Here is a 19511-nt window from a genome sequence, read left to right as displayed (position 1 = left end):
CTGTAGTTTGACTTTTACATCCATTACATTTTAGTAGACGCTGCCTTCACCAATTTATTTCTCAAACTATTTTTTAAAATCCTAAACAAACACCTCTCTGAACTCTCTGAATGAGCGCTCATCAAACAGAAGCGACCCCTCGTTTACTTTTCATCCCACATTCTGAAATCTGAGGCTGTTATTTAGACAAAATGAATATTTTCTGTATTCATGAAGGGAGCCTTTAATAACTCATTTCCCTGAGGCCTGATGAAATCTGCCCCCTGTTAAACTCGTGCCTGTTTTCTCTTCTGTGGCGTGCGCACTCATACTCATTCTGTGAATTCATCTTCTTGCTAAAATGTGTAATTTATTCCTTTGCCTCCACGTCCCTTTCTGGTAAAAAAAAATATTTTTGTTCATGTCTGAATGCTTTTTATCGAAACAAAAATGAATAAACGAGTCAAACAATACTGCTTTGTCTAGGGTTTTATTTGGCCTTCGGAGCTTTTATAACAGCCAAAAATGTCCCCCGCGGACCACAGTTTCCTTCGCTGCTGATCGAGCGAAAATGTTTGGGGAGTTTGGGCGGAAGAATTGGCAGTGATTATAAATGGCACCAGGTGGAGAGCTTTTGTACCAAATGTAGACACCCTCTTCGTGGTGAGAAATGTCAGCGGCACCTTGGGAGAGCTGTAACTGTTTAGTTGTTGGCGTTGTCAAAACCTGTATCACCCCCATGCAGGTATATTAGGATCTACTTGTGCAATGAGGCTGTAAAATCATACTAAGCGCCTACTAAACAGCTCAGTAGACAGGCTGTTGGTCATTAATTGCTTATTCAGTTTTCTATAAAGGACACTGGAGCGCTACAGTATGGGCCCGAGGAATGGACAAAATGAATGCAGCTGAGCCCAGCCTCCAGCAAGCTTATTTTGAGTATACAACAGCTTTGTGTCAGCACACAGCCTGCAGAGAACATCATGTAGGTCTCTTTTATAGTTGCTTCTGTCACACCAGGACACTAATACTACTCTATGTGTTGTGATCAGACATCATGATAAGCTGTTGTGTTCCTAAGTATGTCAGAAGGACAAACAAGAGGAGCATTTAATGTTAAATCCTCCTTCACATCCACTGAGCCCGGCTCATCCTAGCTCCCGACTAATTCGAAAATGGTTAATGCAGTGGAGGGGTGAGTGGAGCTGAGGTCTAGACAGACAATTTGGGAACTTTGAGGACACTCACCTGTCACTCAAAGTAGCCACGTTCTTATTTATGCATAATTACTGATCTAATTTAAAAAATACACCCATACAGTTGTCACAAGGGTGAAAATTGGACATAGAGACCAACGTGTTGATGACTTGGGTGAGATACAGAAGAAAAGGTTTTTGTTTCTGTCACCTCCAACCAGTCTACGTGCTTTTGGTTTTTATGCACCTTTCTGATTAAACTCCACAGATTGTTGGAGAAACACTCAATCAGCCCCTCTGCCAGCTACAGTCAAGACACAGTCAACTGAGATCACATTTTGTTTCCTAATTCTGCAGGACATCAACTGAATCTTCGGACATTCACCCGAAGTATTTCATGCTCCACATTGCTGCCACGCGTTTGGCCCCCCACTGAAAACCGGCATCAGTAAGCAAGTGTTATAAACCAAGTGGTCAGTGAGTGTATGTTGGCCAATAAGGAACAGGACACTGGAAAACATTTACTTGTATTATACATGTATGTGTAAAATTTCATATTAAAAAAAAATAAAATAAAATAATTACACTAACTTTTACTGTCAGCAGCATTAAACAAATACTAGACAGAACCTTTTTGCATGTTCATTTGACCGCTTTATTAATCTGATCCAAAAAAACAAAGGGTGCACATCGCTGCTACACACAAGGACACAGTAATGGATGGACACAAAATAGAGAAAATCTTTCAAGCAGAAAAAAAAAGAAACCTCTTATTCCTCATATTTAAATATAAACATTGCATGACTTGGCTGTTTTGCAAACTACCACTATGAGAATTTGATTTGGTGGAAATGTGTTTGCTACAACAACCCTGTTTCCCCCAAAAAGTTGGGAAGCTACAGTATGTAGAATGTGAATAAAAACTCATGTCATCATATTTAAACCTTATATTAAATGCAACTGCTTTTGGAGGATATTTTGAATCTGATGCCAGCAGCAAGTTCCAAGAGAGCTGGGATAGAGGGAGAAAGCTAAATATCCTTAACATGACTGGATATAAAAAGAGGATCTTAAAGAGGCTGACTCAAGGAGGGATTCACCACTCTGATAAACCGACTGGGAAAATCTTTAAACAAAAATAATTTTTTAAGGGTTTCAGTGTCTACTGTGTAAACAATCATGGAAATATTCAGAGAGATCTCTGTAAGGAATGAACAAGGCTGAAACCTAATGCTGAATGACTGATTCGAGGCCATGAGGCAGCACTAATGGAAATCAGTGCAGGGACTCAGGAACACTTTCGTCAGTGATCACTGTCTCTGCATCCACAAATCCAAGTTAAAAACTCTTTGCCATGCAAAGAAAAAACACACAAAAACAAGAACCAGACAGCTCCGGGCCAGAGATCATTTATCATGATGAAGTGGAAAACTGTCCTCTGATCTGACAGGTCAAGATTTTAATTGCTTTTTATAGATGCAGTATCCTCTACGCTGAAGACGACCAGGATCATCCAGCTGGCTTGCTATAATACGGACTGACTTGCACATCTGTGAAGGCGCTACTAATGCTGAACGTTCTGAGTTTTTGAGCAAGACATGCTGTCATCCAGATGTCATTTCAGGGAAGGCCTTATTTCTTCAAGAAAAAGACACATTCAGCAGTCCAGACATGTCACCCATTAAAAGCTTTTGACACATTATATAAAAAGAATAGGAACACAGTTTGCTTTCAGATCTGCATCTCTCAACGCTCAGTGTTGGGACATGCTCCTTCCAGCTTTGATGCATGCTGCTGCCATCAAATACATATTTAGTATCCTACAGTTCAGTTAGGGCAAAATGTGTGCTAAAGCTTAGATTAGCAAAGGATTAATTAATACAGGCTTTCTGTTTAAGGTTTTTAATTTTTTTATTAATTCTTTATTCCCACTACAAGACCTACAAGAAACAGCAACTAAAAGGAGTTGACAGTAAAACATTCATCCTAACAGTCAAAAGGATATAAATAATCTTTTTTATCTTTAACCTATGATGACTTGACATTAGACAATTGGACAAAGAAAGAAAGTAATCATTTGTTCTTAAAAAACAACGTTGGCTGTAAGACTTTATTCAGCTCTGACACTAAAAGTACAGTGAAAAACCTAAAGGTTGCTCTATTGCGTGTTCCAATTTATTGTATTGAAGTAGAATTAGTCTCAGTATTGGGGGAATATCATGACACATAAAACTAAGTTATTTACACATATCTTGATCACTTCATTGTGAATTTCAGTAAGAGAATCAATGCTATTCACAGTCCTTCTGTTACCGTCCACGGAAAATAAAGTGTTTTAGAATCAGGTACAGTACACATTAATCACATTTTAAAACAACTGAAAACATTTAGCCAAATATCTTGACACTTATTTTAAAAAGCTCTACCAGACTCTACTGTCTATGATTCCTCTCTGATTGGAGTGCAGCCAGAGAAAAAACTGTTCTGAAAACTCGTCAGAAGTCGTTTCTTCTTCTTGAGGAAGCTGACTGTTGTTCTGTCCTCCTCTTCGTCATCCTCCTCTTCCTCCTCTGCCACGCTAGGTTTCCTGGTCAACTTTGGGTCTGAAGGGGTGTGTCCCATGTCTCCAATTTCCTGAAGCACCTAAAACGTTACGCATAAACACATGACCATTTGATCTGCATTACCCATTTCAATATCATAGCATATAATAAACTTATATAGGTCATACTTTCTGGATGATTAGCAGTCATTCCTTGTGCTGCACAGTCAATAGTCATCTTACCTTCTTTGTAGGTGTGCAAGATGGTGGCTTGAAGAAGGTGGTGTTGTCAGGGCTGGTGGATGTAGGGTCCTGAAGAGAGACTGAGTCTAGGGACACGCTCTCTGTGTGGCTTACATCCTGAAATGACAGAGCAAATCAAAATATCCTTTAGACTGGAAGGAAGGAACAGGATGCTGCTATGTGACAAAATATCACGTGTCTGGCAACAGACTGTTGTTAGTGGGGGCCTCTGGGTCCTATGGGTTGAGGGGAGGGGCCTCTGTGGATCATCCCACAGATACTTGATCAGTTTGGGATCTAGTGAATTTGGAGGCCAGGTCAACACCTTGTGCTGTTCTTCATGTTTTTTGAGTTGTTCCTAAAGTGTTTTTGTGTGTGTGTCTGTGTCAGGCTGCATCCTGCTGGGGATGGCTGCTGCCATCAAGGAGTGTCACTGCTATGGGGTGGGGGTGCCTGGTCTGGTCTAGGTGGGTGGTACATGTCTAAAGGCTCATTTAGAGTACTGTGGGACATGCTGTAACCTTCTGTGTATAGTCCAAAGGTTTCCCATCAGAACACTGTACTGTCACAAGTTGGCCAATATTAGTTACTTCTCCTGTCAGTGGTCATAATGTTGTGGCTGATCAGTGTAGCTGTGTCATAAATGGGGTAAACTATTGCTAATGAGAGTTGAGAATAATGAGGTAACTTACCTCAGCAGGCGCATGGTTATCCAGATTTCGACATTTCTCATGATCACATTGGCAGTTCTCTCCACATGTCATCTTTCCTTTGCGGCATCTGCACTGCTTGTTGCTGCAGCGGCCTTTACACGCACACTATAGAGAGAGACACAACCCAGCATCATAAATAACTCAGCTATCCCAATCTAAAAAGGCCATTTGCAGCCCAGCACATCCAGGGAGAGCTATAACAAGCAGAGATTTTCTTTGGATGACACCTCTGCTTTTCACTTATTCAGAGCACTCCACTCCATTTCAGTGAAATGAGATCAGATGGTCTTTATCCATCAGAGGTTGGACTTAATATCCTGCATATGATTTCTTCTCACTCTGTATGATCTTTCAGTGAGTGGTGTGTACAGTCAGGCTTGGTGAGTTTAATACACTACTGGTCAGTTTGACAATAACCCATATTCCTATCTCTGTCTTACCCCAGTTGTTTTTGATTTCTTTGAGTTTCTCCGTCCCTTCTCCGGTTTCTCAGGTCGCCATTCATCTTCTTCATCATCTTTCTCATCCTCACTGGGAGACATCAGCTCTTCGATGTTGATGGCCGTACTCAGAGGTGCTTTGGCTGTGGTGAAGCGCTTCGTTTTAGGCTTTTGTTTAAAGAGGGACACAAAGAGAGAACAATCAACAACATTTGACTTAAAACAATTACATCTCTATAATTTCCCTACTAGTTAGCCTAGCTTGATAACTTTGACAGAATTAGAATTATGACTGTCAGTCATTGGCCCAGATGTGAAAAGAACTATTCATTCTTAGTGGAATGATAAAGAATAAAACAGTACCAGCAACTACAGGGAAATAACATAATTAGCCAAATCTGACAAGAATTTGAAGCAGTGTTGTTAAAAACAACAATAAAAACTGAAAGGAGGTGGTACAATTTTGGCAAAACTTACTTTTGGAGGGACATACTCAAATGAGTCATCAGGGCTCTTTTCACTGTTGCTCGTAGGAAGAAGGATTTTCTTCCCACTTGCCAGGTGGAGTAAAGAGAGTTTCTGAGGAGGACAAACAGATGGCTGAGTTTAACACTTCACTAAAGACAAAGGCAGCACTTCACTTTTAGAACTATTTAAAGTCCCTCTATGGGATGAGAGAATACTATTCAGTCGTGTGTGGTTTCCAACATATATAAACATAGTCACCTGTCTGTATTGCTCGTTCTGCTCCAGCAGTTTCTGGTTCTGCTCACTTAATTCTCGTAGTTTCTCAAGCTCTTCTTCCTAAAATGATGTTAAGAATGTATTTACTGCTTTTAGAACATTTCATAAAGCAAGGGGAAAAGTGGACTCAAAAGTTGATTAAACTCTCAGACCTGCACTTTGAGACGCTGAAGAAGCTCCTTCTCCCTTGAACTCTCTTCATTTTTCTGCTGTGTCTCATCTGACTCTGCACATATGGGTTTGTTCTGTAGCTGGTTAAGAATGTAGAGAACCTGTAGAAAAGAAAAAACAACAAATGTGAAATAGAAAGAAAAGGGCTGTAAATACATATCCAGTGTCTGAAAAGAGGTGAGTGGTATACGAATACAGCACCTTCTCTTGATGTCTCTGCTCTAGTTCCACCAGCTGCTGCTGGTGCTCCATGTCCATGGTTGACATCACATTCCTCTCATCAGCCATCATCTTCCTTAAATCTTGTGCATTTCCCTTCTCCTGTTTCAACTCACTCTCCAGCTTGGCGCTGGCTGTTTTAGCAGAGACAAGCTGAAAAAATAAATATTTTATGACATTTAGAAACACGAACAAACACCAGCAACTTATTATACTCTTAATGATATATTTGTTCACCTCAGACATCAGGACTCTGAGGGCACACTTGGCATCGACAATGCTTGTGATGCCATCTATGCGTTGTTTCAAACGTCCCTCACCGTCAGCTGCGAGTAGTTTCTGCTGTAGATCAGCAATCTGGGCATTCCTGTAATGATACAAGTACGATGACATAAGTCACTTAGCACATCTTAACAAAACACTTCATTTCTATCTTAATAGCTCAAATTTGACATTTCCCTCTCATACATTTCCTTAATATTGGCAGGTGTGACACAAAAATTGTCGTAAGAGACGCAATGCCAAGTCTGGCACAGAACAACAAGGCAATAAGTGGATTTTTTGGAATAATAATGCTTAAATGAAGTACGGAAAAAGTCACAAATTCTATCATTTAGTAATGTGAGCTCAAGAGCAATATTTGCAAATGGCCACTTTTAGCTAGCATCAGCTATTACCCAGTATCATTTGGCAAAAAGGAAGAATGCAATTTTACCCATAGGCTAAATTTAAGATAAAATCAAACACACCATTTTGTTCAGAGGCTGAGCTGGTTTTCCTGACTCACCTGAGGCCCATTTCTGTCTCCAGATTCTCCACCTGTTTGGTCAAAGGTGTTTCCAGAGCCCCTTGGGTCTCCAGCTCAGAGATGATCAGTGTCCGACGCTGGATGGAAAGTTGTCACAAAACAAACCAGTAAACAATTGTCCTCTATCGGTGCACTGAAGTTCACACTTCTCACCAACTGTGTATTTCTTAGCTGAATTGGTTTCCAAGCTCACCCTGATTTTAGGAGCAGGTCTCTCCCCAGCCTCTATCTGCTGTTTAAGGTGGTTGATCTCTTGTGCCAAGACCTTTCTGTCTTCCAGCAGGTCATTGAGGTGGCGCCGGGCCTCCTCTGTGCTGACCATCACCTCCACTTCATTGAGAAGCCAAGTCTGATGACATAAGTGAAAGGTTAGCAAGACAACGGCCAACAATATGATTATGACTTTAGCATCTATTCTATTCTCAGTATTTTAATATTTAATACATTTCAAGTATTTCAGCATATTTGTTACTGTTGCTCAGCTTCTTAAGCTCAGTAAACTAAACAAATCAAATATAAGTCGCTGCAACAACCAGTAAGTCCTAGCAGCAGGTTTTACTACCTTAACTCTAGCAGCAGCTCCTTCAATGCCTCTGTTCTGCACATCTCTGCGTTTATCTGCTACCTCACTTCTCTTCTGTAGGGCATCTTTCAACCTCTTGTTTGCAGCTGCAGCCTGTAAGAAAGTGAAACAGTTCCATTACCAGGGACCCATCTACTCCATGAAATTACAAGTTTCCGATATGTCCAAAAACAAATGCACTGCAACAAACAGAAAAGGCCTTACCTCTTCAGTTTTACGACGCAGGATATTGGCCTGTTTCTCGAAATCCCTCTCAAGTTTAAGCAATTCATACTGGCGTTTACGATCCTGTAAAGCATGAAAAATAAACTGTGGGGTTCAAGAAGTACCTACAGAGTTAATGGGTTTACTTGAAAAATGGACATTTGTAGTAGTGAGTAACTGAATTAAGCCATGCAATATCTCCAGGAGAACTTTATCTCCACATACCTTCTCCTTTAGCTGCAGTACCTCCCTGTCCTTCTTGCTCTTCCAGTGTCTGTATTTCTCTGAGTCATCCCTCATCTGCCTCATTAGCTGTGTACGCTGGGTCTTCATAGCCTGTGAGAACACAGCATTATTTGGCATCTTTGGCTGAATCATATTTTATTAACTATTATGTAGTCTATGCTTACTATCAGACAGTGAAAACAGACAGACATACATGGGGAGAAATAGAGAAGTCATAACATGCAGTAAAGATAAGGCTGGCTAGGAGTGCAACTGGGAGCCCAGCTGCTCCGGGCAATTATGCATATTTGGTGTATACTGTACGTGGCAACTACTGGTCTTTATTGTTTTAATGAGACTCTGCAGGCTGAGTCTTATTAAAACAGCAATCATGAAAGTAATAGTAATATGTACAATCCCGTGAGAGATGGGCAACAAAATGGCACAAACTCTGTATTTTATTTTGGTTAAAGTCTGCAAAAAATGCTTGACATTAATGTGTCTCCAGGTTAAAAAAACAAATGACCAGGGAAATAACCTTCTTCTCAGCCTTAATTTTCAGGCACTATATATAGTATGCTAGCTGGCAACAACACAGCCTATACTGACAAAAACATAATGACATCCAATAATGTACAAACCGCATCATCAAAGGCAAACCCAGTAGATGTCAGAAAAATAAATTACCTGTATCTCCTGCATGAGCTTGCTAACTTTCTGAACAGAGGATTCTTTGAGTTTCAGCATTTTGGACTGTTCAGTCAGCTTCTTCTTCATGTCTCCAAGCTGGCCCTCAAGCTCCTGTAGTCTCTTCCTCCGCTGCTCGCTGAGCCTTGAAGAATGTGGAGTTGGCAGATAAAGGAGTGTGGGCTTATGAGATTACTTTTTTTTTTTTTTTTTTTTAATCGAAACAATTAACTTTGTATCTTGGCATTAATATAACAGACACAACCAAAGAGCCAAAAAAAGCATTCATACTTGGCGTGGTTGGTGTCTTTCTTTGCAGACTGAAGTGCCAAAACGAGCTCTTCTTTCTCCTTCTGCAGTGAATCCACTGCACTCTGTAGAGTATGTACATTTTTCTGTAGAACAAGATGAAAATTAAAACCTTTACAGTTTCATGACATTATAAAGGATTTATATCAACACTCCACAAATAATCTAGAGTATGGTACTGTATCACAATTAATACAAGAATTAAGGAGTAACAGAGTGTGACTTCAATAATAAAAGATTACTCATTTAATAGAAATTTAGCCTGGAACTGAATTGGTTTAAAGTATTTGTGAGTCAAAAATACAAAGTCCTCTTGCCTGGTGCTCTGACTGCATCGGCTCCAACTGGCTGTCGTTCTCACACATTTTCTTTACAAAAGCCTCTTTCAAGCTTAACACTTTGTTGAGCTCAATCAGCTCCTTGGAGAGCTGGGCTTGTCGCAGTGCATGGTGGGATGTAAATGCCTCTGGGGAGTCCTTCAGGCCAGTGGCATCCTGTTAGGAGTTAAAAATGGGATGAGGTCTTTACTCTATGACCAGCTAATGTTTCAGAGAAAAGAGGTTGCTGGATTACATTTGATTGATACAATAAAGAATTTCATAATCATCATTACAGTATGCATGTTGACAAAGGAAATGAAAAGAACAAAACATACTGCTGGGGAGTCATCTGCTGAATTTTTACTGCCATTTCCAGAGACCTCAGCTGCATCCTCTCCTGCAGTCATTGCATCGATGGAAGCGGCAATGCCTGCGCTCTCATTCTTAGAAATAGACAGTAATCCGTGAATGTCAGTATAGTTAACACCAGCTGTAACATAAGCTCTGATAAATACTTGCACTGCGAGTATAACAATGCAGTTCTAGCTTTACTATATGTTACTTTGGCTTATAATACAAGCTAACTCATGTACCTTGAGCTCCAGGATGATGTCCTGCAGGTTTTTCATCACCTCAACATTCTCTTTCAACTCCTGGTCTTCCAGTGTCTCCAACACTTTCTCAAGATTGACTGTACATCTACAGATAAAATGAGTGTGGCTCAGTGCGTGTCATTGAGCTCAACAAGGAACTGCTATAATCCTGAACAAATAGTTTTCAGTATCTTTTTTGAAAGCTTTGTGAAACCAGTCCTGATGATCCACTGGCTTGATGCGTGTGCAAACTTACGCTGCATGTTGCTGCAGTTGTTCCATTTTGATTTGTAGTTTCTCGTTTACTTGTTCTGTCTATAAAATGAAGCAAAAACTGCATGAGAAACATGATGAATGACAAAAAGAGATCCAGTAAAAAAGTGAGACTGTGTAAATTCTTTGTTTGTTTTTTGCAGTGCAATGCCAATAGTTGTTTTTTTTGTATATTCTTTGGGTACAAATGAACAGATTTTTACCAACAGTAATATTTTCCCCAGTTGTGACATTTTTGAGATGATTAGTGTATGCTGCTGTGGTTCAGCTCACCATAATAATCTTCTCAAACATGAATGCTGTCTGTCCAGCTGCCTCACTCAGCTCTCTGCTCAGCTTACTGTTCTCGTCCTGCAGAGCACGGTTCCTTTCCAACAGCTTACTTACATTCTCCGTTGAATCCGTCCTGTATATGCGTCACATTAAACAAACTGATTAACCGTTATGGCCTTTCACTATGGGAAACATTTACCCAGGGTACATTAATATGATTTCTTACCCAGAGAGCACTGGAGCTACTCCTCCACAAGCATTGAGCAGCATCACCTGCAGCTCTTGAACCTATAAAGTATACAAATCAAAATTATTAGGGCATTTATTACAATTTAAACAGAGCAATTCATGAGTGTATAATAGACTTGCTTTCTATCCCATCAGTCTTTGAAGTCTTTCTCAAACAGTACTTAATACAAGGACAAAAGTGGTGGTTTGAGTCTTGGCAACAGTGCTACAAAGGAGACATTTCTTTTTCATATGTGTTGAAGCCATTATATATTTTGCAGTTATCTTTCATTTAAATCACTGTTTTACCTAGAGGGAGCACCAGTGTGGAAGTGCATATAGATAAGCTACAGTTGGGGGAAATCAAGTGTGTGTCTGAGGGGAATCAAACTGTTTTTTTGACCGTGTCAACTGGAAGCTCGTCAGAATGGCTGGCATGTTAAGTATATGGATTTGGGACAGTGCTGTAATATTTTCAACATGGTGAGAGCATCTTCTGTGTCTGAAAATAAATGGATTTCAAGAATCCAAATATATGGAATGCACTGGATATTGTTTATTGTTTATCCCAGAACACGCGTCCGAAAAAGTTCACCTGCACGCCACCTCAGTGGCTTATTTAAGTTCGTTTAGTTTTCTTTAAGTCACTACAATTGATGTACCTGTTTCTTCAGGCGGTTCATTTCTGCTGCTCTTGGGTCAACATTGACTACAGGTTTGTTTTTAATCTTGCGAGCTCTGTCAGCATATCGCAGTGTGTTGATGGTTTCCTCCATGTTTGAGTCTGCAGGGCTGATGCAAGCAATCATCAAAGTGTGGCTATTGCCTCCCAAAGAATCTGAGGACACACAAAACAGTTCACAAAAGTATAATTATTGTGCAGTTCTTTAGCATGTTGTGTCACTGCTGCTTTGAATATGTTTATGTTTTAAGTAATAAAACACTGCACATCTCTGCTGAACAATGCTATCAATGGAGTATCAAGATGTTCTGATTTTGTGATAACAGAACAGAAGCAGACATGAAAACCTTTTCCAGGATGCATATTGTATTCCTTTCAAGGTCCTCAAAGTGATAATGGTATCCAAGACTGACCTAATGATCACAACGTAACTTCTGAACACTAAATCAAAGCCAACCTTGTAGCAGGCGGGTGAGCTTGGAGTCTCTGTAAGGAACAAAGGTGTTTTTCTTGCTTTCATCTCCCAAGGCACTGATCACGTTACCCAAAGACAAAAGGCCACGATTGATGCTTATGCCTGCAGAGAAGAATGAACACCATCACAGGACAGAACTGGCATTATCAAGACTACTTTAAATCAACAAAACAGCAAACATACATTATATGCTATAAAGCAGCACACATTGTCAGTTGAATCATTACATCAGTAGTCACAGTGAAGCTTTTAACTGGATCTAGGGGAAAACTGATTTTGGTTACCTTCTTTTAAACGATCTCCCTCCGCCTTGGTTTTCTTTTGTCTCTCAGAACCTGCCAGATCCACAAGGTGCAACTTTGAAACAACTGAATCCACTCTGCAACAGAAGATTACACAAGTATTAATATATATTGTGTTTTGCTGATTTTTGTGACAGAATGTGGAGCAGCTCATAAACACTAACCCAATGTCATATAGTATCTTCACAAAAACTGTTTTTCCATTCCATTCTCAAAATCTAATATTTCATTAACTACCTGAAAAATGTGCATTATTTAAGTTCTAGTGAATCAAAAATATGAGTAAATCCCTTATTGGAGTACTGTCAAGATGTAATTTGTTTGCATATTACAGAGTGCAAAATGTGTGTTCAGAGAAAAGAACAGAAAAGCCAACCACACTGACTTGTCTGCCCCCCTGCGCTGCTCCAGTGTGATAGTGAAGATGGCATGGGAACGTGAAGAAGCAGCGTTCATCGCTGTGGAGCCCACAGTACGAGCAGAGTTTCCAAGCTCCAGACACCCAACCATCTCATGGGCAGAAAACACCTGCCTCTCAGTTAGCCCGACGATCTATAAAACAGGATATTTCAAATACAAACAAAAGCAGGGACCAAGAATTATACGAGTGTGTCCGCGTGTTTACATACGTTTGTAAGAAATGTGGCAATACATGACACAGGCGCATCTGGAAATGCCCAAATTTGTCCTACCAGGACATCTATATTTTTACCTTGCTGCTACAGATAAATAAAGACTGGTGAAATTATTTTCTTTTCTTTTCTCTACAAATAGTATGCTAGCTAACAATAGCAGTCAGTCTAAACTGAGACCTGGCCATCTATGAGCAGTCAAATTAAGAACCCCCCGACTACACTGCATTCTTCTGTTCTTTATACACACACTGTATAGGGTTACAGGAGGCTTTGAATTTCAGTACTATTATTATCTGCTTTGATTCTGCAAAGCTGATGAGAGCACACAGACTTACTGTCCTGCTTTGTGCTGTGGCTGACAAGGATCTGTGCCACTAGGTCACTAGATCTCTCACTAGTATGCTCTTCTTGTCATTTTGCCATTCCAACTGTGCCCAAAAAACAAAGAATCTGTTTTTTGTTTTTATTTTTGGTGCAAATAACCACAAAACAACTCTCTGTGAAAGAGTATTATTTTGAAGCGGTTTGTTTTAAGTGTCTACACTGTTGCCATCTATGCAGTACACAGAATTGTTTTCCCCAAATTGAAGCCTTCTCTGGTTGGCATATGCCCGGTCTGGTGTAAATGGCTTTTCAATATGTCGGCCACTCACCTTAATACCATCTTTAGGGTCTTCCCGAATGCTGATGGCAGTTTTATCTTTAGATGGACACAACAGGTCCAATATATCTTCATTGTAGATCTACAATCAAAAGGCAAAAGCTTGACTGAATGACTTTTAAAGGTGAAGTTCAATGATAAAACAATTGCTGGTTGCCAAAGACAAAAGTTAATTTCTCATTTACAGAAAAAAAGTTATTTACACAGAGTTAACAACATGACCACCAACCTCCAAGTAAGACACAGCCAAACAGAAATCACAGTCTGCCCTCTTCTCCCTTTCCTCAAAGATCCTTTTGATAACTCTGGGAATAACTCCAACAGAAGGGTCATTCTCTTGAGCTGATGAGTATGTTCCTCCCATGGAGAAGGTCTTTCCTGATCCTGTCTGACCATATGCAAGAACTGTGGCATGATAGCCTGGCAAAAGAACAATTTTAGAGGTTGAAAATACGCAGACAAAAAACAATACATTAACATCTTGGCTAATAATTATGTTTTACTGATGTAACATTTTTGTGCAGCAGTAAATAATCATGTTAAAAGCTATACGTACCCTTGAAAAGCCCACGCAACAAAGGAGCCACAGATATATTAAAGATCTCTTCTTGTTCGACACTGGGGTCAAATACATAATCATAGGTGAATGCCTTCTCCGTGCCAACAATCACCTGGAAGAGGAAAAAAAGAAACAATGTCAAAACTTTTACAAAAACCATTAAGTGAGGGTGCATAAGATTGAAGAAAATATGTTATATCCACTTTGATGCAAGTCAAGACATTGATCTAAAGCAGAGATTGTGAATTGTTCTTGAGCACACACCTGTGGCTCCCCAGGAACGAAAGTGAGACAACCCTGACATCCCTCATTAATTTCTTTTGGTACCAGCGGGCGGCATCGCAAGGCAACCCGCACTGGAATCACCTTCACATCCTCACTGGCCATGACGCAAGATTCCAAAGGATACCTGCAATAAAATAAATGGAAGAGATCAACATTGTAAAGAGGGGTAATTTGAGGCTGTTGATGTGGACAGATTATATGTTATTACTTTGTTAAACTATTGTTTTTAATTAAGACAAAACCACAAGTCCACACTGGTGACAGTGAATACAATGACAAATGGTCAGACATTAAATATACTGAGATTTTCTAGGAATAACACAAAAATAACAGTGCATGAATACCGAAAGAGGACTAAAGCATGTAACTGATGTATTGAAGCATGCTGGATTTGAGTCTGAGTGCAAAGCACAATGGTGTGAAATTATGTGAATTAGAGTATAATTCATCTGAAGTATAACAATATCATACCACCAGACAAAATCCCTAATTTCCCCACGGTGATGAATAAAGTCCTATCTTATCTTATCTTAAAATCAGGTCAGAGTACACACAAGGAACAAAAAGAACAACAACATCGTCTGTGTTTGTTTTTAGTTACAACAACTATTAGTTCATGCATTAAAAACGAACAAAAGTGAAACCAGCCAATTACTACAGAGGCCATGACTAAAGCGCTGAAATGTGAGCCATAAAACTTCCAGTTTTTCAAACCATAATTTTTAGTTTTTAGTTTATTTTATTTCGAACATGTGCGAGTAACATAACAAAGTAAACTGAAAACAAACAAATCCAATAAGAATAGTCAAAACAACAATAACAATAGTCAAAACTAAAATAATAATGTGAACCCAACATGTCCAAAAAGGAGTAGGACTAAGCTTATTTAAACCTACCCCTTCTCCACTACTCAACTACCAATCTTTTCCCCCCAAACATATATATTTACATAAAAAAAAAGAAAAGAATTAGAAAAATGATCAAAGAATGAATTTACATATGTCTCCAAACTAAATGTGCTTTTTGAATGACGATTTCTATTTTTGAAATTTCTGATAATATCCTCATGTCACCACCATGGACATCTACGTCAGTGTCCAATGACTCGCTCTATTATTAACCATCTATGGAGCAGGTCCCTGATTTGTATGTGGATGACATCATTACCTACAGTCCTTATTCTTTTTAGAGAGCTAAAAAAAAAGTTGCTCAATAAGCTGCTGTACTATTTTAGGCTGAATCATGCGTTTAACAATAACTTGTGTCCGAGCAGCTTGCTATCCGTAACGTGCATTTCAGTGAGACGCACAGAAAACGCTTTATCATCTTTATGGTAAGCGGCGTAATTTATTATATAACTGAAAACAAGACAAAGCAAAACTTTGTTGCGAACAGCTGGCACATAATTACATGAATTAAGGTTGTCCGCTGCTTAACGTTAACTAGCTAGCTTAGCAAGACGTTGGCATCAACGTTACCTTTTCAAGTTTCCTCCAGGGTTCAAATATACGAAAACGGCATTCAGTAGTTCTGAATGACAGCGTGGAACATTAACATCGGACTCTTCATTAAACGTTTAGTTTAAACTGTTGCTTGTTGTTGCGGCTCACTTGATAAACCTTAGTCCTTTTCCGATTAATTTAGACCAATATCCATGAAAAGAGATGTTGTTACTGCCCGCCACTTTCAAACACTTAACTCCGCCTCCTCGTTCTTCTTCTACTTCTAATTTCATGGCATAGTCAACGCAGAGACGAGCGCTACTGACCTCTACAGGATAAAAGAGAAAGTGCAGTAATTGTACAACAGTAAAATGATGCATTTTCTCTGCTGTACCCATTGACTGTATGGCTATACCCTGTTACTGAAACATAAACAAATTGCAGAAGAGGCCAGTAAACAAATTCATCCAACTTTAGCAGTTGATTTCTAGATCACAGAAATAATAATAACAATAAACAATGGTGTGGTAAGAGCGAATAGGGCATCAAAACCACACTGCGCTCCAGACAACATCGTATGACTATAAGCTGGTGTAATTGTGTTAGGCACATGTGCCAAGTTAAACAAAGAATAGCTCGGTAGAAATTATTTTCACAAAATAGAGGAGAAAGATATAGCTGAAGGGAAGCTGAGTGGGTGACATGACATCCCTCTTGATGAGATGAGTTTTCACCCTACAAAGGAAAATGGGGAGTGACTCCTCTGTTCTGGCTGAAAGAGAAAGGTCATTACACTGGGAGCCAGAAGGGAAATCAGCTGAGTCCAGATAAAGTGATGACAAGGTTTCTGCAGGGAAGAGAAAATGAAGCAGAAGTCAGACCATCAACTCGGACAGCATTTGAGTTCATGCTCCTCTGATGACACTTCTGATAATGTGCATAAACATTTGCATAAATTTTCTCCATTTGCACAATAATGCAAAACAATTCTGTTGTAACCCAACTATGGCCTACCAAGGCATCAGGGAGTTTATTGAATGTGCAAGGAAAATGAGAACACACACAGCTCTGTTGTAATTGCACCCTATTATATCTATGACCATTAGCAACCCTGTGGCCTTGGGGAACTGCAATAACACTGATACATCCTATCATCTCCAAAAAAAAATAGATGTCTAGTTCAGCCACCACCCTTCCTGATGCTGACGCTGTTGACCAGAGTCTCAGTTTCACCATGTGACTGAATAGGCTATGGGAATACATACCAACTGTAGTCTGCCAACTATCATAATGTTGATTTATCATCCACTATTGAGCACACAAGCATGACACACTGACCCTGGGACATGGCTGGAGAGATTGGCCAGCAGTAAGTGTTTTGAACGTCTTGAAGCAGACTTCAGAAGTAATCAATATAGGCCATTAGCACTGATCCTCCTCCTGCTGCTCCTTTAAAAAAAAACTTTTTGAATCATCATCATCATGGCTGACTCTCTGTCTTCATTCAGCTGATGTCTCAGAGGCGAATGAGTCCTTCCACGGTGGGAAATTCCACCACAAGGCCTAATAACAACATGCCAGATTATCCCTGCTCCCAAGAATAGAACACACAGAGAGTGAACGGAACAAAACAGTCTACATATACATGTCTATATACTGATAAATGCCCTTAGCTCAGCCTGTGAGTCTTGCTTAAAGCTATCTTGACCTTGACAACAGCGCACACACATATACTGCAGATGAAAGGGGAGGAAATCCAGCTGCTTCCTCCTTTCCTGTTGGAGCCTCAAAAGATAATCTGGATGTGGTGGATTGCATTGCAATGAAATCAGCCATGCCTAAAATCCATTGGTCGCATGAATGGGATTTTGAACAAAATACTGATCAGCTGCACTATGCCATGTGAACATACCAGTTCTGCAAAGCTGAGTGCTCTGTTATGGAGTTTGCCATTAACTGCAACATATAATGACAAAATCATTTTGGCCTAAGTAGCTTAAATATTCATTAAATCTGATGGGTAACAATTCATTTGATTGGACTTTGTAATTGCAGTATTACCAGAATTAAACGATGCACTCAAATTTCACATCAGAGCTGATTAATTATACGCTACGATTTTCCACAGCATACTCAAACTAGGACTGAGGAAAATGTCGGCACCATTCTGTAGACTTTCTATAAAATGAAATGCAAACCCTTGCTGTTTCTGTAACAATGAAAGATAATCAGCTGATCATTTTGTAGTTTCTATTTCATCCACACTGTAAAACAATATTAGTCATAGCACTGAAATGTATTCAACAACCTGCACACACAAGGACGGACATAACCCCACTGCGGCGGCATTAACATGAATATTATGAGCAGCAAAATGGAAATGTCTTGGTGTTATGGTGTTATAAAAGCCACAATGTCTCATTTAAAGTACAATTTTCAGGAAGTGAAAGGACATTTGTCAATCGGTGACCATGCCAGTGTCTGTGAGGCATGTTTTACGATAAAAAAAAAAAAGAAAAAAGCTAGAGGTCAGTTGTTCATGGTTGTTTAAGATGACTCTCAAATACTGTGTCTGCACAGTGAGGCCAGTTTCTAAGTGTTACGTAACACCAAGGTATTAAACCTAGAGGTGGGTATGTGTGGCCGTCTATAGGTGGCCTATTTTGAATGTATGAGAGGAAGGGACAACTCAGGAGCTACACTGTTGCCTGATTAAGTTCTCAGGTTTAAAAAGAAGCATTTAAAACAACTGTCAGTGTCATATATGCCTCAAATAAAGTCTATATTACAGGAACAAACTGACTTCAGGCATCACATGTTGTCTCACATGACACTAAATGGCGGGCACAGGTAAAGCTGTCTAGATAACGCATTTTGAATGCATGGGGAAAATTTAAGGGTTACATGTTTTCTTGATTAATTTAGTAAGGTGAGAATAAAACATCCCTTTGTCCTCTCTCTTGACTCTCAAATACTATGTCTGCACATGGAGGCCTGTTAGGCGAATGCTCGGTCGGCAGAGCCAACAATAATTAGCTGTACATTTTAAAAGAGTCTTGGAGCCTTATGCTGAGTCAGTCATGAGGCACTTTATGGGAGGGGTGGCTGTGGGTTACTACTCTGGTCCAGATGATAAACTCAAATATGCCGGGCCTTGACAGCAAATGGGGGAGAAAAGACAAAGCAAAGGGGCACTGAAAGCACATTAATCTTAAGATAAGTTTAATATAAGCAGAAGCACTATATGGTTCTAAATTATTACAGACATCAGTTCTCCTTGCTCCGGTCCTTTGGTGAGAATCAACATAGAGAATAGCTGAGGACACCACAGGCTACTACACCCTATCACCCTGTTCTCTATTGTCAGAAAGACAGAGAGCACGCTCCCCTGAGATGATTTATTGTGAAAAGTTTGAAGATTGTTTAGACTCTGCAGACTGGCTTCAATATCTGTTATGCTCCACAGACCTTGAAAATGGCTGACTTATCATCTTGACAAGTTTCTCCAAAGAGGTAATTAAAAGATAGGATCAAAAACAACTGTCAGTGCCATTTGTGCCTTGAATATAGTGTTAAAGCATTATTATATTACAAGAGCAAAGTGACTTCAGTACTCAGTCATACACGTGCTGTTTCAAATGTATTCAAAACTTAAAGGTGGGTGCAGATAGATAGATAGATAGATAGATAGATAGATAGATAGATGAGCATTTAAACCAC

At 39.6% G+C, this 19511-nt stretch overlaps 1 protein-coding gene across 2 annotated transcripts; it reads right to left on the bottom strand.

The window, feature by feature from the left end:
* Window positions 1-2878: 2878 nt before the first annotated feature.
* On the bottom strand, window positions 2879-16016 carry kif4 (kinesin family member 4). Of its 2 annotated transcripts, XM_084565509.1 has the most exons (31): window positions 15828-16016; window positions 14329-14473; window positions 14062-14176; window positions 13735-13925; window positions 13498-13587; window positions 12595-12761; window positions 12192-12286; window positions 11890-12009; window positions 11413-11588; window positions 10749-10810; window positions 10523-10655; window positions 10233-10291; window positions 9977-10082; window positions 9719-9826; window positions 9381-9557; window positions 9046-9149; window positions 8755-8899; window positions 8068-8178; window positions 7843-7926; window positions 7618-7731; window positions 7249-7404; window positions 7035-7132; window positions 6485-6614; window positions 6230-6400; window positions 6010-6129; window positions 5840-5917; window positions 5591-5692; window positions 5114-5281; window positions 4653-4778; window positions 3961-4077; window positions 2879-3818 (listed from the first exon to the last, which is right to left on the bottom strand). In XM_084565509.1, the coding sequence occupies exons 2-31, from the start codon at window positions 14449-14451 to the stop codon at window positions 3615-3617; spliced, it is 3750 nt and encodes a 1249-aa protein (XP_084421635.1). In that variant the 5' UTR covers window positions 14452-14473; window positions 15828-16016; the 3' UTR covers window positions 2879-3614. The 2 variants fall into 2 exon arrangements, with proteins under 2 accessions (XP_084421635.1, XP_084421636.1); XM_084565510.1 differs by lacking the exon at window positions 15828-16016 and having other exon boundaries at window positions 14329-14916.
* Window positions 16017-19511: the final 3495 nt, after the last annotated feature.

Source organism: Chelon labrosus, assembly GCF_963514085.1.
Source record: "Chelon labrosus genome assembly, chromosome: 17".
In the NCBI taxonomy this organism is placed as follows: domain Eukaryota; kingdom Metazoa; phylum Chordata; class Actinopteri; order Mugiliformes; family Mugilidae; genus Chelon; species Chelon labrosus.
Note: the sequence above shows the minus strand (reverse complement) of the source record. Positions and strands in the feature narration are given on the sequence as shown.